This window comes from Xiphias gladius, chromosome 5, assembly GCF_016859285.1.
Source record: "Xiphias gladius isolate SHS-SW01 ecotype Sanya breed wild chromosome 5, ASM1685928v1, whole genome shotgun sequence".
In the NCBI taxonomy this organism is placed as follows: Eukaryota; Metazoa; Chordata; class Actinopteri; order Istiophoriformes; family Xiphiidae; genus Xiphias; species Xiphias gladius.
In genome coordinates this window covers 16,680,531-16,699,302 of record NC_053404.1, presented here as the reverse complement: position 1 = coordinate 16,699,302, position 18,772 = coordinate 16,680,531, and the positions used below count along the sequence as shown (strand labels likewise).

Sequence of the window (18,772 nt, the reverse complement as noted above, 5' to 3'; positions counted from 1 at the left end):
TATGTCCATAAATTTAATCTTTAATCTCCATCTTTAATGTTTCATCTAAAGAAATAACATCCAGATCCAGTTTTAATACACCGAATCACATGAAATTAATGCAAGATTCCCCCAAAAACAAAACAAAAACACAAAATCTCAGCTTCATGAGTGCAGAAATATTATTTTTAGGAGCCATTTTGTTTACTGCAGCTTGTTTAAATGCTGAAAGAGAACCAGAGAGGGAGAGAATACAGAATGGATGCTGCCCAAGATTGTCTCACCTCATCTTTGCTGTGTTTGATGGCCCCCTGCAGGAAGTTGGGGAGACAGCACTGCACTTCTCTGTACGGACTGCTGACCAGACCTCACTGCACTTGGTGGACTTCCTCGTGCAGAACAGGTACATTTTTAGGTGTCACTTGCATGAGAAAGTTAGAATAATATTGTATAAGGATGTGCATTGACTTTCGCTTTTCATGTGAGTTAAACAGCTGTCAAAATGTCTTTAAACATATCAGTGGTTTACAGCTCAATTATGTAGTAAACAACACTTTGATGGAAAACATAGTATTGAATTTGATCTGGCAGTCTGCTTTGGGTCTTTCTTGTTTTGTACTCCAGTGTGTGATAAACCAGTGGAAGTGCAGCGGAAAGCTTAGCGCTGCACAGCTCAGCTCAGCTCAGATTCCCACAAGGCAAACAGAAATGGGTCAAGCACTTGTTCTCTGCCTTAATTTATTCCTCTCTTTTCAATTGTTTACCCACCACTGCTCCAACTGCAGACAGCCTCCACCCGGAGGAAGAAGTGGGACCCTCTCATTAATTAATAGCTGTGCTCAGACGGTGTCATGCTTGGCCCTCATTATTTAAAATATTTCTCTGAGAGCTGCAGAAGATCTAAAAGAGATTATTCCATTAGAATAGACCATTAGTGGAAAAGACAGACAGATTTGTGCTGTTTCCAACCATTTTCTCTCATGCTAAATCACAAAATCCTGAGTAATAACACATTAACCTGAAGCTACAGGACTGTGGAAAACACCCTCAGGCTCGTGACCTGTGTCCTGACTAGTTATGTGTATGTGTGTGTGTGTGTGTGTGTTTTCTCCCAGTGGTAACCTGGACAAGCAGACGGAATGGGGGAACACTGCCCTGCATTACTGCTGCATGTACGAGAAGCCCGAGTGCCTCAAGTTACTCCTGAGGGGCAAGCCGGCTACTGACATCAGTGAGTCACATGTCGAGGTTCACCCTCATCGTTAATGTCAACTGTACACACATATCAGACCATAACTGTTGATTATCCCTCCACTCTCTTTAGCCAATCAGAATGGAGAGACGGCTCTGGATGTTGCCAGGCGACTGAGGAACACTCAGTGTGAGGAGGCGGTAAGTACAGGACCGCCCAGCTGGAGCTACTGGACATGACAGTACATTTTAATGGTCTATAAAGATTTCTAAATGAAAAAAACAACAAAAAGAAAAAAACAATACAGATTAAAATTGGATAAATTTAACAAAAGGCTGTGGAGGACATACTGAGGTTAACTGGACATGTGACGACCAGTTATTAGGCATTATTCAGAACACTAGATGGCAGTCAAAGGTCTGTCTCCAGCCCCAGGCAACAGTGACAGCAGAGCGGAAATAATTGTTGATGTATGTTTGTTATTAACGCTAATATGAGCATGCAGACAAAAAAGCTATTTTTTAATAAATAAATGTATTGGGAAATTTCATTTTGTAGTGTTTATAAGTGTTTCCTAGTTGTTCCTCTGTATATTGGGTAAATGCTCATTTCTAGAGAAGAATAATGACTGACGTATGGGTGCGTATGGTTATTGTAATTGTTATGTCTGACCCTGACTGTCTGTGATTAAGTGTAGACTTTCAGCTTTAACTCAAAGGGGGCTGAAAAAGCTGCAAGTCTACCCTTCAATCACATCTTGATGGCTTCATTTCGAATCCATTGTGGGGGTATACAGAGGCAAAATTAAGAAAATTGTGTCACTGTCACTTAAGTACCTGACTGTAAGTTCGGGTCATACATAACAATTACAATAACCATACAAAACCATACATCAGTCATTATTCTTCTCTTAATACAAGCAATTACCCAATATACAGAGGTAACACAAGGAAACGGAATCACTCAGGGACAATACAAGTTGAAATTTCCCAAAACATTTATTCATTAGAAATTCTACACTGCATCTAAAATGTGTGCACGTTCATATTAGCGTTAATAACAAACATACATCAACAATGTACCTGACTTTACAGTGTTACTGTAACTTATTGCTGTACTTCCTGTGACTTGTTTATAGTGTTCTGTTTTATTTTGGAGCTGAGGCTATTTTGATAATAGATTAATGGTCGTTTTTCAAGCAAAAATTGTAAAAAAAAAAAAAAAAAAAAGAGAGAGAGAACATACATTGGTTCAAGCATCTGAAATGAAAGATTTTCTTCTTTTCCTTGTCATACATCCTTGTAAACTGAATATCCTCGGTTGTTAGACAAAATAATATTCACCTGGGACACTGGAAGTTTTGATGGCCATTTTTCCATGACAATCCATAGACTAAACAATCAATCGGTTTATCCAAAAAAAAAAGTCCGCTTATAAATTGATAATGAAAATAATCATTAGTTGCAGACCTAGATTGTAGCTACTGTAGTTTACAGGAGTTTAACCGAGGAATCTTTGTGTGTGTGTCTGTGTGTGTGTGTCAGCTCGTGCAGGCAGCAGAGGGGAAATTCAATCCTCACATCCATGTGGAGTATGATTGGAGCCTCAGACTGGAGGAAATGGATGAGAGTGATGACGACCTGGATGATAAGGTTCGAACTGAAAAAAAAAAAACAGTTGCTCTTTAGGCCCCCATTCATCTTTTTGTGGTACAGCTTCCTTTATTTTTGTGGATAATCTTCGAACTTCATATGACCTGATAAGATCTTTCCAGCAAATGTAACATAGAATAGGAATACAAATACATTTCCAGCAATTTAAGACATCAACAAGTCAGGAGTTGATGTAATTTCCAGAGAATCCAAGAACAAAGGCTTCTCTCTAGATTCATGATTTTGCACCGACTTTACATACGTAGAGGCAGAGATCAGTGATAGGCGTGCCAGTTACCAAACTGGTACTCTCTAGGTTAATCACAAAATACTTGCTTGATCAGCACGCCACACACAGTGTAAGAGCATCCAAAGATGGATTTCCCAAGGTTGCTGAGGTGGGGGTTCAATTGCTTCAGCTGCAGATGGATTTTAACCAATTTAAAGCCTCAGCACGTCAATTTACAGTGTCAGTTCTGCTGAATCAAAGATCAAAAGCCTCTTTCTTGATTCTAATTTTGCACTGACTGAACTTAATATATGTTGAAGAAGAAATCCATAGTAAAAGCAAATATACCTATTTCTTGTACTTCAAAATGCCATAGTGCATTCATTTGGTAATGCAGTTATTTTAACTGCATTTCAATGACCGTATCTCAGTAGAAATACTTTTTGAAATGCTTTTATAAACCATGGTTATATGCGATATAGATGTCAAAAAACTGTTCAGTTCTCTGACAAAAATTAGCCAAATTTGAACCCAGATGCCCTTTGACCTGCAATTCACCAAATCCGAAGGAACTGGCTTTCTAACACACAGCAAATCACACAAAGTGCGACCGCATTTGAGGGTAGATTTTCCTTGAACATTGCCAAAGGTTGGGGTTCAGCTGATTACAGTTTACAGTTTAAAGCATTTTTAGTATTTTTATGACTATATTTCAATGTGAAGCAGGTTCCATTTGCACATTCACGGTCACTGAAATGCTGTCGGAAACAGTGGTTAATACTGAATGGAATTAGATGTCTGAAAAACTTGATTTGCACTTCAAAGCTTGTCACATACTGTGTAAAGAGCATCCAAGGGTGATTTTTTTTTTTTTCTTAAAAATTGCCACCATTAGAGTTCTACCGATTAACTGCAGTCAGATTTTCAACAGTTTAAATCATCAGCATGTCAGGTTTTTATTGTCAGCTCTGTAGAATTAACGAGCAAATGCATCTTCGTAGGCTGATGTCAGCTCAGTCTCCTCTGTCGCTTGTCCCTCTCCAGCCCAGTCCCATCAAGAAGGACCGCTCCCCGAGGCCTCAGAGCTTCTGCCACTCCTCCAGCCTCTCCCCCCACGACAAGCTCTCCCTGCCGGGCTTCATCAGCCAACGGGACAAGCAGCAGCGTTTGTCCTACAGCGCCTTCACCAACCAGATGTACAGCGCATCCACCGACCTCACCTCCTCCCCTGTGGCCGACGGGCCGCCGCTGCCACCCAGAAATCAGGGCAAAGGTCAGAACTGCCCGCTCCAAACGCCTTTTGCATCCATTTTCAGGCAACATTCAGTTTTATCAGTCTCTAGCTTATAAACATTACAGTCAGTAAATTCAGGAGATCATGTTCTCTTATCTCTTTTGCAAATGTCAGCCTGTAACGCAAATGGTCTAAAGGTTGTCTGTATGCTTTACTGTGTCTGATTACTGTAGAGGTAAGCTAGCACGTGAAATTGACTTTATTATGTCTGTTAAGGTTTGATTATATCCCGGACAGGATTAGCTGCAGAGGAATGCTTCGTAATCACTTTTCTGTAAAGTTTCTTCTTTGCGCTGTCAGTCAGTTCAGACACACACACACACACACACACACACACACACACACACACACACCCTGCAGTAGTATGTACTTTGTCAACACACAGATCAGAGGGCGGGAAGCAGGTGTCATTAAGATTGCTTACACAGTCAACCTTCAGGGAAACATGGCTGCAAGAGAGGGCAGGGGGGCAATGGTTAGTCAGGCATGTGAAAGGGAAACTGTGGACACGCTTCATCATAGGCCTCGACACAATCTACACACACAGTATACTGTGGGCGTGCTGTCTCTGCAGTATTAGAATTAAAAATAACACTCCTCCCTCTGGAGGAAATTAAAGCACTGACAGTCACAGCGTTAGTCAGTGGTTTAAAACATTGCAAACGCTTACCCTGCAAAACATCCATCCCAACAAGTCATTTAATCCACTATTGTGCGTTTAAATCTTATTTTTCTTAAAACAAGAGGAGTAAAATTTCACCTGTTTCCATTGCAAATCAACATCTTTCATTTGACCCTTTGCTAAGCTCTCATTAGTTACTGCTGCCGTCGAGCTTTCCTATCATAGGACGGAGAACTCGCCAGCAAATTTTAGTAGCTGTTGTTAGCTGGCTAATTACCGCTGACTCAGACTCCAAACGACTTTAAATGTTTCTAGCAGACTTGCTTCAAAACGAGGACACTGTAAAAGCGTCATAAACAAGAAGTTCTGACATAGGCCTCTCTGGATGCCTTTCAAAGAAAAACTGCATGGAGGTCAGATTTGTGCTCTTAGTTTTGGTATTTTCAAACAATATGTTTAACTTTTACAAGACTATAAGCTTGGAGAACAAGGACCAAATGGATGGTACCCTGTGGGTATTAAGCCAGTTAGCCAGCATGCTAACATTTGCAGCTTAAATGAGCAAAGATAAACACACTGTTTAATCCATTTATTTAGAATTTTGCTCTGTTTTTAGCTTTGGTAAGGCTAAAAAAGACTCCACCCCCTACCAACTCCTCTGATATCGCTCTTACTACAACCCCTCGCACACCACTTTGGTACGTGAAGAAATGCAAAGTCTGATAGACCTGCCGGTTACCTCTTTTTCCATTGCAGAAACTTTTTCAGGAACCCTTTTAGGAACTCAGGGGCTTCACCTTCCTGTCTACCACAGGAACCAGGGTCTAAATTCAGTTCCTGCCCACCCCCTCCCCAGTTCCTGAGCACATTTGCTCCTTGAACTTGAAAACGGGTTAATATCAATTTTGAATAGTCTCAGGAGTAAGTTTCTATTTTACTTTGTTTCACGTATCTTAAATGATTAAAATAGCACTGGAAACAAGTGGGGTTTTTAAATCTGATTCATGCAAAAGTAGGATTAAAAACCAGAATAAGAGGCTAAATGACATACATACATATGGAATAACATGCTAACTCTTCAGAGGCTCCTGATAGCAGCGCAGCGCTCTCTCTCAGCGGGCGCTGAAGAGGTCGCCCCCGGGGCCAGCTTCGCGCCGTTCCTCCTCTTTTTGCTTTGCTTGCCACTGATAAGATTTCATCTTGTTATTTTGTAGTGTGTGGGAGCAGCTCTTTTTTTAAGACTGACATACTGTAGATTCTCTCCCACACTCCTCATCTCGCTCTCTTTTCTTTCTCTTTTTTTGTTTCTCTATTCTTTCAGCTCCACACTTGGCATTCCTTGGCTCTCATTCGCACTACGCCACACTGGCTGGCACTCGACCATACATCAGTGAATATCCTGTTTTTATGTTCTCCCCCTTACTCGGCTGTGTGCCCCAAATACAGTTCTCCCTCAGTTGTTTCTTCCTTCACAGCTCAGATTTAAAGGGTGGTGGTGTTTTTTTGTTTTATTTGTTTTTTTAAGCAAACAATGGGACCATGTAGGCAAGCTGAGTCTCCATTTAATTATTTCTTGCCTACATGATTCTTTTATCTTTTTACAATCATGTCCCACCATCCTTGAGCTGTAAAGTCTTACCACAGCTGATTCCTCTCTGGCTGAGCTCTCTATTGGCGGATCTCATCCTTCTTTTTTCTATAATAGTGACCAGTGAGTGCTTTGGTGTCCCAAAAGAGACAGACATTTATTCATAAACATACCAACCTGATAGACACACCAAAAAAATGCACCCACACCCCTAATCATAGTATCCCTCCTCATTTTTTTGCATTCCTTTCCAGACATTTGTGTTATATGTATATTTATTCAGATAGTATGTAGTTTTTATGACATTATCATTTTGACAGCAAACGTGACCTTTTCCATGTTTTCAGCTCCTCCTCTCCGGTTCATGCTTCATTATCCTCTCCTCTCCTTTACCTTCTCTGGGTTTTTTGGGGTTAACAGAATGATTTTGGTGGACCTCATCACCTCATGTGTTTTGTGTATCACTCCTCCAGCTCCTCCCCCATCTGGCCCTCCCTCTACACTCACACCAGGAGGCAGCTCCACCCTGTCCAAGAAGAGGCCTCCGCCCCCACCTCCTGGACACAAACGCACCCTGTCTGACCCACCCAGCCCGCTCTCTCACAGTCCACACAGTAAAGGGGGCTTGACTGGGGGTGAGACGCAAGCACACATAACAGTAGGGCTGGTACCAGCCTGAAGCTAGAATATCTTGATTCTCCAGAGATGGAGAAGGGATTTAAAAGTTCTGCACCAAAAAAAAACATGATTAGAGATGTTGATAAAATAGTCTTAACTCAAGGTCCACTTGCTAGCTTTTCCCAGAGCTTTCAATCATTTATCAACCGATGTACAACCTGTTATCACGGAATGACAACTTAACCAACTCCATTACAGCCACGCCAACTCCTTTCCCTGGTGGAGACTTTGGGATGCTATTGAAAGTTCTAGAAAAAGCTTGTAAGCGGACCTTGAGTTAAATGATGAGGCTGGTGTTATTCTATATTCTCATATTGTCAACAAATCCCACAAAAAGACCAAAACCAGAAAGGTATTAGTCCTCCTCTCCACAGTTTTTTGTATCTTCCCTACCGCTGTCTGTGGAACTCAAGCCCCACGTCCATTGGTTTCTACTGAAGACATAAATGTTTTAAAACAGCTCAAAAATATTTTTAAAAACAGTTTTTTAAAAACGGTAATTTACTAAAACAGCTGGTCACTGACATGTTTAGCAATGTTTTTAAACTTACTCAAACAGGAGTAAATAGTGAATTAGCTGTGGGCCTACTTTCAGCCACAGATTAATACACATTAGGCACGTTAATAAGTATTTATGGCACCAGAGCTGGGAATGTAAACTACTGCCCATGTTCATGGTAATGGAGGAACGTGTCATCCAGTGCCATGATCTGGGTCTCTTTTGTGTTTTTAATGGTTTGGAGGTCTGTGACACAGAGGAATAAGAAATACAGTATCGGGCTTTGGATACACATGCACTATTTGTTAGAATTATGTGTAGTAAGAATGCCACCAGCCTTATCCTTTAAGATTAATTTGTCAAAGAATCAACTTTGTTAAAGGATAAATTTTAATTCCCAAATGTTTAGAGATGTTTAGATTCTTAGTGGTTAAGTAGGTAAAAGGTATTTTGAATGGTGATCTGAGCCTATCATTGAGAAAAAAAAAAAACCCCAGCTCCTCCCAATGGTAACTTCTGTAAATAATAGATGACTGGTTTACCTTAACTACATATTTTAATTCATATATTCAGTTTCTTTTTTCACTCTCAACAAAGAAAATAGATGGTATCAAACTTTTACTCCACTGGCTATTTACATGTCAAAAAAAAAAAAAAACAGCCACAGCTTGCCAGTGACAATTCCAGAAAAATCACAGTCAGATGTATCTGTATGTGCTCGTGAAGATGTATTTTTTAACACTTCATTAATTCGCAAGTTTGAGGAGATGTTTTATCCCGTTAACACCCACAAATTAAGCAAATCCCACCATTCAAAACGCCTTTCAACAGTACGTAGAGACATCCATGAGTTTGTCTCACTCAGGGTTACTTAGGAAAATAGCGAGATCTCAACACCCGAAGCTTCAATTTGTTTAGGTTTGGTTGATCTACACCGAAAAGAGCAGTTGTCCTGTAACGACTTGGAGACGGAGGGAATGAAATCAAACACTCCTCAGTCATTGCACATGCAATCCCATATGTGTATAATGGGGATATTTTTTTCCTGTTATCCCACTTGTTATTGTTTGTCCTCTGTGGTGTTTGTGGATACTGTGTCACACATACTATAACACCCAACCACTAATTAGATGACGACACTTTATATTGCACAACCTCAGTTTCCAAATAACACAGGCTCATGGAAAGCTCAGCCAGATGACGCCTCCCTCATCGTTTTTTTTAACCATCACAGCATGTTAATTTATCTCCACATTTATATCAATTTAACCTCTTGGTTAGCGCTCTGTTATGGTGTTGAGTAATCTGTTTGTCGTCGTTAATGTTAATATTTTAGGAAGCGACTCCACTCCACCCCCCGTTAGCAAGATGTCTCCTGTTTCGAACAAGTTTGAAGGCATTCCTCAACAGCAAAGGTACCAAAAATGAAGACCACGGTGAAATTTGAAGCCTAATTGGTCTGAAATTTGATTGCATCACTCGCTAAAATAAAATGTATGCCAGCCGATGAGGTGCAAGCAACTTCTTAGTTTTGTTTTCGTTCAACGTAATCTGAAAATCTCTTCCCAGCACTACTTCAAGCAACACAAAGTCTACACTTGGTCCAAGGGTTCTTCCCAAACTACCTCAAAAAGGTACAGTCTTCGTCCAGTTTTCATTTTAATGCAAGCTTTTAAAATGACGAGGTGATTGAGTGACTTTATGCTGCTCTCTCCAGTGGCATTGCGGAAGATTGACACCATACACCACCCGTCTATGGATAAGCCCAGCCTTCCTCCTGAGGTCTTCCAGAAGTCCCCACCAGCAACTGACACCCTGCAGAAAGCTCCTTTGACTGAAAGGCCTCAGCTTGGAGACCTGCCCCCCAAACCACAGCCGTCTGAACTTCCCCCCAAACCCGGAGAACTTCCTCCGAAGCCACAGCTCTCTGACCTCCCTCCTAAACCTCAGCTGGGAGACCTCCCGCCCAAACCCCAGCTCAAAGACCTCCCCCCCAAGCCGCATCTCGCAGACATCCCCCCCAAGCCTGGAACGGTCGAGTCTGCTCCCAGGCCGCCTCCTGGTGAGACGACGCAAAGGCCTCAAACGCAACCTCCACCTCCACCTCAAACTCAACCTCAGCCACAACCTCAGCCACAGCCACAGCCTCAGCCTCAAGACTCTCCGTCACCTAATCAGCAAGCAAATATAGCGACCCCCTCCCACCAGCCTGCTGAAGACACCAATGGGACTCCAGCAGGAACTGCAGAGACACCCGTGCCGCTCCCGAGGAAGATCAACACGGTACGAACATGCTCGCCGCGAAAGCCGATCGAGTAGTAACTATTGAAGAGATGACGTTCGTGTCAGGAAGAACTTTGTGTTTTCTATGACTTGGGTTTCATTTTCATCGGTTCTATCCGTTATGATAACATTACGCTCACTAAAGTAATTGCTGAGGTCCTAGCATGTGTGCACATTGCTGAAAGTAGGTTCAACGGAGATAGAAACACATCTTTCAGTGGATCAAACAGGTTGTGATCAAACAATCATCCCAAGCAGTCATAAACTTTAGATTTCCTTTAAGCTTAGCTACTTCTTTTTATTATTACTTACTCTATTTTTCCCCCCTATGATGTGATTTTTAGAAAACTATTGGAATGTCTTCTGGGGCAGCATACAACATCTGCAGTGATGCAATGCAACCCACTCACTCTGGCTATCAGCTATTTAACATTCTGTTCATAGCACTAAGGTTTGTTTTAATGCCCTCTTTGCTGGATTCAGGCAAAGCTCTTTAAGGAACATTCAAGTCCTTATCTGCTCCAAATTTCATCCCTCAGCTATGTTTTTTTTTTTTTTTTTACTATTTTTAAACGTTAAATGTTCAGTTGTTTTGAAATCATAATTTTCAAATTTTCTCACTCAAGATAGAGTACACCAGAAACGGTTAACTGGTCAGACACTCTTGGAAATCACCTTGTGGCCCAGAGGGGTTTTCTGTTCCCTCTATGGATTAATATGTGACAAGAAATAAAATGTGAACATGGTGAACTGCCCTTTCATCTTGATTTTTACAGGCATTCCCTGAATTTTCAAGGGGAATTCCTGTACTGATCTTTTGTTAATTTCTGAACCTGGTTCTCAATTAGAGAACAGAGACGTTCCACCGAGATTTTAAAGGATTTTGATGCTTTTTTGTCACGCAGTGTTAAATTTTTGCCAAACCTATGTTTTCAATGAATGTTTCTGGTCACAGTGGGTTTACAAAGGAAATGGGAGATAAATTAAAACAAAATTGGTCTTTGTTTGCAATTATAACAGTTTTGATATCTGCACATCCAGGGGAAGAGCAAAGCCCGTCGGGTGAAGACGATCTATGACTGCCAGGCTGATAATGATGACGAACTGACCTTCGTTGAAGGAGAGGTGATCATAGTTACAGGAGAGGAGGACCAGGAGTGGTGGGTGAGTCCAGCTTCACTACTTAGGCTCTGTACTTCTGCTTTTTACCTCTATCGTTCTTTGGTCGTGAGACAGTTTACTGAACCACCTTGAAGACACAAAAAAGGACCAAAAAAAAAAAAAACACTGAATGCCACATTATACTCTTTTCTTTTCCTTACATGCTCTCTTTACCCTTTTTACTTCCAGATCGGGCACATTGAAGGAGATCCGGAAAGAAAAGGGGTGTTCCCAATGTCTTTTGTGCACATCCTGAGTGACTGACAGCCAGAGAGACTTGCACTACGCCTCTCCCTAAATTGGGAGCTCCTGTAAATAGCTATCATAATAACCCTTGTCACACGACAAGTGTCCTAAAGAAAAAAAAAAAAAAAAACAATGAAGAAGAAAGCTGAGAAGGATCATCTAGCCATGGATGCCTCATCCATGCTGTACAAAGAATGTGTGTATTCTTCCTCTACCAGTATTATCTTAACCCTATAGCACGGCTGTGACAAAGCCACTCTCAGAACCCTAGCACTTACCTAAAAGTCTATGTTTATGCTGTTACTGTGTATATATGTATGTAAATATATATATTTGTGTGTGAGTGTATATACATGTTTTATTGTACAAAACATGTACCATTGCTCTCTACCTGTCAGATTAAGCATCAGGGCGGTAGAGTTTTAATTTTATCTGTATTAATTTTACTGGCCCCTCAAGTAATTATCAGCTTATATTCCTGGAAAAAGGACAAATAAGAAAAGGAATGTGAAATAGGTCATGTCACTATTTGTGTCTTGCATCCCCGTTTTACCACCATAATTGACAGAAGAGGCAGGAGTCTCCCACTGATCTCCCCGAGATGAAAAGAATTTCATTAGATGTACCCCTTGTTCTTGCTTGCTTTGTGTGTACATGTATTATGGTTGTTTTTACAGTATAGAAACCTGCTGCTACTGTGTGGTGGAATATCAAAGCCTGTGGTTCACTGTAGGTCACTAATTTACTCCTTGTTACACTGTTCACTGTACGTATGCTCGGTGTGTGAACTCAACGCCACCCCCACAGTCCCTTGACCTTTTCTGTGCATGGTGTAACAATGACTGGAATTGAGTGGTGTGCTGCGTTAGAAGACGCTCACCTCAGGGTTTGAAGAGCCACTATTAATTAAGCAGGACTTACACAAATGGTATCCTGCTAAAGCCACTATTAATGACAAGTACGGGAAACTCAAGAGGACATATTAGCAATAACTTGATTTTCTGACAGGCTAGAAGTTTCACAACAACCTGTGTTCACAATTCAGTGTCTTGTAAAACCTCAAGCTTTTTTATTTGTATTTTTTTTAGTTTGAGTCATGTAATATCATTCCATGTTACTGGATTCAGTGCATTTCCAGGTTTGTCTGTGAACCAGAGATGTCTTTTAGATGAAGGGTGGACTTTGTAAAAGGCTGGAGAGCTCGTGTATTTTCACCCAGTCCTCACTGACTTGCAGTTCTTCCCATGTTAAGGAACAAACCCATTGTATCATTAAAAGTGCTGTACTTCAACCCTCAGCCTGTTCTTTTACTTAGCTGCCATAATGCCATGTGATTTCAAGAACTGTTTGTGCCTCCCCTTGGATTTTCAAAAACTCTGGCATTAGAGGGGAAAGTGGATTTCTGAGCAGCTTATTGAAGTTACTGTTAAGACTCAAGATAAACAGTTTGCGAAATAAATTACATTCTGGAAGAGCGTTAAAACTCATGTTAAATATAACCAAAGCCAAGCTCAAGTACTGTGTATTTTTTAAAAATTTGTAGGTACATGTATTTTAAATTTGAATGCTCACTACCACACTTTCCTAATTAAGATTTTTAAAATATTAAATGGCGAGCAAAATCCCATTACACAAGAGCAGTGTCTACTTGGGGCTCTGTCACAGGTGTCAAATGTTAGTTGTTAGCCTTTCCACTGAGGATTATCTTCCTCTAAATGATTTTAATAAAACCCTGTAAGGCCAAGGAGGCAAAATTATTCAATTATGTGATGAGAAAAATTGAGAAATCTAATAATTTTAGTTGATCCATTTTCTTCTTTCCTCATCATCAGGTGACACTTTCAAAAGGGGCCAAAGTATATAGAGTAGTCAAAGAAAGCTCCACCTTGAATAGCAACATTGAAACACTATGCATTTATGCATAAGTATTAATGCCAGATTTAATCAGTACTTTGGTAGTTTTAGTAACATTTGTTCACACTACTTCTGCACTTTTACTCAAGTGCACTTTCAAATGCAGGACTTTTACATTGTTGTATTGGTACTTTAAAAAGTGAATACGTCCAATGATATTTACCATAGTTATTTAACCCAAAAATGTTGAATTGTGTGTGGGGGGGCACTTTAAGACCAAGTTTACTCTAGTTTCAAATTATGTAAGATACCTTGCAGTGGTTAACCAACTTTCACAGTCATTGAAAATATTTCAAACTTGATTCTACATTAACTGCAGTTTGACATGCAAGTTAATCTCAAAACAAAAGTTTTCCACCAAATAAATTCTTTATTTTGTCATCTCAATCCTGATTTCACATTTTAACCAAAATACACCATCCAACTCTACAGCTTTTGGATTAACAGGAATATTAAACACAGGAATACTATACACTTCAAAAAAAAAAAAAAAAAAGCTTGTGTCAACACAAAAATTGCATCTAAATAAAATTGTTCACAGCAGTAATACCAGAATGCTGGTAAAACAAAAACAAAAAACTTATTTACACACTTGTGCTTTGTGTGGAAGTTTTGACCCTTGGTCCTTCTGCACTGACTTGATGACACCTACAGCGACCGTCTGCTTCAGGTCTCTGGCTGCAAAGCGACCTGTGGAGCACAAAGGAAGTCGTAAAACACCGCAGAAGTTCACATGGGTGAGATTTTTTTTTACATTAGGACACAAGTGGACTGATACTGTACCTAAAGGCGGGTATGTGAAGAAGCTCTCCACACACATGGGCTTGATGGGAACAAGTTTGACTGTAGCAGCATCACCAGACATCAGTATCTGTGGCTGGTCCTCCAGTTTCTTGCCTGTGCGACGGTCTAGCTTCTCCCTCAGCTCAGCAAAACGACAGGTCACATGGGTGGTGTGGCAGTCCAGGACAGGAGAGTAGCCAGCTTTGACCTTCCCTGGATGGTTCAGGATAATCACCTAAACCCAGGAAAATGTCAGTTAAGGGGACAAGCACAAATTTAAAGGTGTAGATTTTTTAGCTGCGTTTAACTAACCTGAGCTTCAAAGCTGCTGACATCTGATGGAGGATCCTGCTGGGCGTTGCCAGCCACATCACCACGCCGCAGGTTCTTGACAGCCACATTCTTAATGTTGAAGCCAACATTGTGTCCTGGTAGGGCTGTCTGCAGGCCCTGGTGATGCATCTCAATTGACTTGACCTCAGCAGTGAGCTTGGCAGGGGAGAACATTAGGGTCATACCAGGTTTGAGGATGCCAGTTTCAATCTTGCCCACTGGTACAGTCCCAACTCCTGAAAGCATGAACAGAGCATTCAGATTTCCCAGTCAACACGAAAACAGGATTAAAGCTCTATCATTCAAACATTCTCTACTTCCACACTTTTCCTCTCCTCTTTCGATTAAGTAGATCAATTGAATTTGAAAGCCTGGAAAATCAAGAAATGGAAGGGCAATTTAAAGAAAGCCCTGATTATGTCAACTCTAGGACCGTTCCTGACCTCCAATTTTGTACACATCCTGCAGAGGTAATCGTAGAGGCTTGTTGATGGTACGCACAGGTGGGTGAATGGAGTCCAGAACTTCAAGTAGAGTTCTTCCACTTGCATGCCCCTCCCTTCGTCTGACTTTCCAGCCTTGGAACCAAGGCATCTGTACAGAGACATTACTTTAAAAGCTATTGTATGGCAGTTATAAGTCATTTTAAGCCTAAAGTGTCTTTACCTTCTGTGTTGCAGTGATCATGTTCTCCCCGGTCCAGCCAGAAATTGGAACAAAAGGCACGGTCGTGGGGTCGTAGCCAATCTTCTTGACGAAGCCGCTCACGCCCCGCACCACTTCGTCAAAACGTTTCTGGCTGTAAGGGGGTTCGGTCAGATCCATTTTGTTCACACAGACTATGATTTGCTTGACACCCAGAGTGTAAGCCAGCAAGGCGTGCTCTCTGGTCTGACCGCTTCTTGATACACCAGCCTCAAACTCTCCTTTAGCTGCAGAGACCACCAGGAGGGCAACATCAGCCTGAAATCACATTTATGGTACAGTGATGGGATGGAAAAAAAAAATATGCCTACAGAAGATAGTAAACTTAAAGGCCTTTTTTTTAACCTGTGATGTTCCTGTTATCATGTTTTTGATGAAGTCCCGATGGCCTGGAGCATCAATTATAGTCATAGTGTACTTCTGTGTGTTAAACTTTAGCAGTGAAATATCAATGGTGATTCCACGTTCCCTCTCAGCTTTCAGCTTGTCCAACACCCAGGCAAATTTGAAGGAACTCTTCCCCATCTGCAAGACATAAAAAGAAAAAAAAAAAAAAAAGTTACTGCTTTTTTTTCCCCCCCCAATTTTAATCATCAAGTTTTATTGTACACTTTTCTTCCTCACCTGTGCAGCAGCTTTCTCGAACTTCTCCAATCTTCTCTGATCGATGCCACCACATTTATATACAAGGTGTCCGGTGGTGGTTGACTTGCCACTGTCAACATGACCAATAATCACTACATTAACATGGGTCTTCTCTCGTCCCATAGTTGAGGGCAGATTCAAAAACAAATTAACTGTTGGCCTCTGCGCTGAAACAACACTGTTGACGTTTCCAGATTCTTCTGTTAAATGAATCTGAACGGCCTCTTTGCACTAACTTTATAGGCTCCAAGGGGCCACGCTGCACAGATTATTGAAGACAGGTGTGTTGCTTGATTAAGCTTAATTGGTGTCCGTCCGACTTTGCTGAAAGGAAATTCTTCATAAATGCTGCTTTTCATTATGAGGAACGGTGAAGAAGGGGTGCAAATGTTTCAGCTTTCGCTTTCATCTGCGTGCAGCACTTACAGTCAGTTTGTCCTTCAAAGTCTACCACTACGGCTCACCTAGGGATCTCAAATTATAGCCAGGCGTGTCTTCTGGAGGTGGCAGTCTTTGAAGCAGCCTTAATAAGTAGTCTCTCTCTATATATTTATATCAAACAAACTATGATTAACTGCAAAAGAATAAAATGGGGAGAAAAAAAAAAAGCTGACAGGAAATAAATGTGTTTTAATATTAAAGAGACTGCTGATTGTGGAAGTTTATCTGTGTTAAATAGGAAAACCAGGAGCTGAAAAAAGTCGCATCAATCACTAAACAACCTTCAAATTGATAGTCCGCCTGCTTGTGGTGGAGTTAATGTTATCAGACAAAGACAAGGCATACGTTCTTGTTGGTCAACTTTGAGATCTTTTAAAATCAAACAGCCGTGCGTCAGTTCAAGGAGAGGCTGTCACAAAAAGCACAAGTATTCATTAATAACACTGTGCATTTTAAGAATCTGGGGTTTTCAATATAGGGGAAAGGAGCAGATGTGGTACTGAAATATTTAAGTAGTATATTAAACCCTCTTCAGATATGGTTTAAGAAATACTATACTTTGAATAATAATTTGCCTTTGTTTTTTACACAAAAAAAAAGGAGAGAGAAAGGGTATACTTCTTTCAAAATGCACAGTGGCAGATGTAAGGCAGTCAAACTGAGAAAAAAGAGAGCACAACTCAAATAACCTGGAGCTGTTTTGTTTTTTTTTCTCCCCACTCAGCGGAGCTGGGTTCACCATGAAGGACTGAGAGCATTTTACTGTTGCTTGCAATAAAAGCATGTTGACTGACACAATAAAGCGCAGAATACCATTAATGATACCCCCTTCTCTCAGACCAACATACCAATTAAGAGCCATTCATGCAAAGCTTGTTTATTCTTTGGTGACCGGGGGTTGCGCTCTTGGGTCACGTGACACAACAGCGCCCTCTGGGGGTGTTTAGCTTCTTGCCCAAGGACACTTCGGCAGGCACTAAACTTTGGCACTTCTGGTTCGAGGTATCTAAACCGTTTCCAACGGTCACAGGTCCTAATTTAAGCAGCGGTGAGACATATTAATAGGCTCGGTCAGTAGTAATCCGGTTCGAGTCAGCGTTGGAACACCGCCGCGGGGACTCCGCCGAGCGGGCGGGTCTAGTTTCAGTTAAGGACGAAAGGTGTATACTCCCCCCCCCCCCTTCCGCGCTCAGTGGTGGTACAAACCGAACTCCCCTCCTGTTCGACGGCCACAGTGACGCTCGATAACTAACCCGGAAGCAGCAGCCGCAAATCGCTTTTCTTCTCCTTTCAGCCCGTACCGCTGGCTCCTAGCGTGGTATCCAGCCCGTCGACTACCCTGTTTCTCTACGAGCACCAAGGTAAAAGAGAGAAAAAATACCGCTTTATTTAAACTCTTTCTGCCTTTTTCGACTAGCAGGCTCTCGTGCCCACCGGTTGCCATTCACTGGAGCTTGTTTTGAGCGTTACATTTTGTTCCACTGAGGCAAAAATGAATGACGAATCACGAACGTGCCTGGCGAAATCGAACCCACGTATCGCTAAGTTACTGTAACGTTCAATTAACATTCAATACTGTTTTGCCTCACATCCTCGATGCACCTTTTAACTTCCTCTTTTCAGATGAACGCTAGTTTTTATCAAGGCTGCACTGCCAGCTAATTTTTTTTCCCTTTAATTGGCCAGAGGCATTGAATGTTACATACTTAACCCATATATTACTGAAGCCACGTTATCAGCTGTGTTTTGCCTCATGCGTGCTATAAAAGTGCGCTGGATTACCTCCACGGGTTTAAACTAACCGTACGACTTGGATTACGACCGCTCTCTTACAGGCAGTATGTGATGCATCATTAAAGCTGCATTAAAGGAAACGCACACGCTGTGACGGCTGGGACGTGGTTGGAGCCGCTTCGTCTTTGATGATTTTCGTATATCATCGATGTATAATAAACGATTCGGACAGAGGTTTCCAAACTTTGATCCTGGGAGTAGTTCACATCACCTATTCAAACCATTTGCTTGAGTAAAAGTAGCCGTAACACAATGTAAAAATACTCTATTACAAGTAAAAGTCCTCATTCAAACTCTTACATGAGTAAAAGTGCAAAATATTATCAGAAACCTGTACCACTATTGTATAACTGGATTATTATTATTGATGCTGTTCATGGTGGAGCTAAATTTAACTGTTAGGGCTGCAACTAACAATTATTTTCCTTATCAATTAATCTTCTGATTACTTTTAAATTAATCGATTAATCGTTTCATTTATAAAATTTCAGAAAAAGGTGAAAAATGCCCTTTCATAATTTCCTAGAGCCCAAGATGACATCTTGATTTTTCGATCTACAGCCTAAAACCGAAATAGATTCAGTATATGACACAGAAAGGCGCCAAATTCTCACATTTGAGAAGCCTCAAACAGTAAATGTTTGGCATTCTTTCCTAAGAGGTGACCGAAATTATTATTTGATTTTCAAAATAGTTGCCAATTAATTTTCTGCTGATCGATTAGTTGATTAATT

At 41.1% G+C, this 18,772-nt stretch overlaps 3 protein-coding genes across 5 annotated transcripts in view; 2 read left to right on the top strand and 1 right to left on the bottom strand.

The window, feature by feature from the left end:
* Positions 1–12,531, top strand: part of asap1b (ArfGAP with SH3 domain, ankyrin repeat and PH domain 1b) — a 61,584-nt gene extending 49,053 nt beyond the window's left edge. The window contains exons 18-29 of one of the 3 annotated variants that reach the window (XM_040126777.1): positions 297–382; positions 1,095–1,210; positions 1,304–1,371; positions 2,716–2,823; positions 4,097–4,325; positions 6,290–6,358; positions 7,030–7,191; positions 9,070–9,148; positions 9,303–9,367; positions 9,451–10,016; positions 11,058–11,180; positions 11,367–12,531. In XM_040126777.1, coding sequence (XP_039982711.1) covers positions 297–382; positions 1,095–1,210; positions 1,304–1,371; positions 2,716–2,823; positions 4,097–4,325; positions 6,290–6,358; positions 7,030–7,191; positions 9,070–9,148; positions 9,303–9,367; positions 9,451–10,016; positions 11,058–11,180; positions 11,367–11,441 — 1,746 coding nt within the window. In that variant the 3' untranslated portion in view covers positions 11,442–12,531. The remainder of the gene's footprint in view (positions 1–296; positions 383–1,094; positions 1,211–1,303; positions 1,372–2,715; positions 2,824–4,096; positions 4,326–6,289; positions 6,359–7,029; positions 7,192–9,069; positions 9,149–9,302; positions 9,368–9,450; positions 10,017–11,057; positions 11,181–11,366) is intronic. The other 2 variants (XM_040126778.1, XM_040126779.1) reach the window with 2 other exon arrangements.
* A 1,148-nt stretch (positions 12,532–13,679) lies between these two features.
* Positions 13,680–16,023, bottom strand: si:dkey-37o8.1 (uncharacterized protein LOC407641 homolog). Its single transcript, XM_040126856.1, has 7 exons — positions 15,783–16,023; positions 15,504–15,683; positions 15,120–15,416; positions 14,897–15,047; positions 14,433–14,689; positions 14,121–14,355; positions 13,680–14,027 (listed from the first exon to the last, which is right to left on the bottom strand). The coding sequence occupies exons 1-7, from the start codon at positions 15,924–15,926 to the stop codon at positions 13,918–13,920; spliced, it is 1,374 nt and encodes a 457-aa protein (XP_039982790.1). The 5' UTR covers positions 15,927–16,023; the 3' UTR covers positions 13,680–13,917.
* A 1,465-nt stretch (positions 16,024–17,488) lies between these two features.
* fam49bb (family with sequence similarity 49 member Bb) overlaps positions 17,489–18,772 on the top strand; it is a 34,209-nt gene continuing 32,925 nt past the window's right edge. Inside the window, exon 1 of the mRNA XM_040127524.1 lies at positions 17,489–17,605. The gene's annotated coding sequence lies outside the window, so the exon portion shown is untranslated. The remainder of the gene's footprint in view (positions 17,606–18,772) is intronic.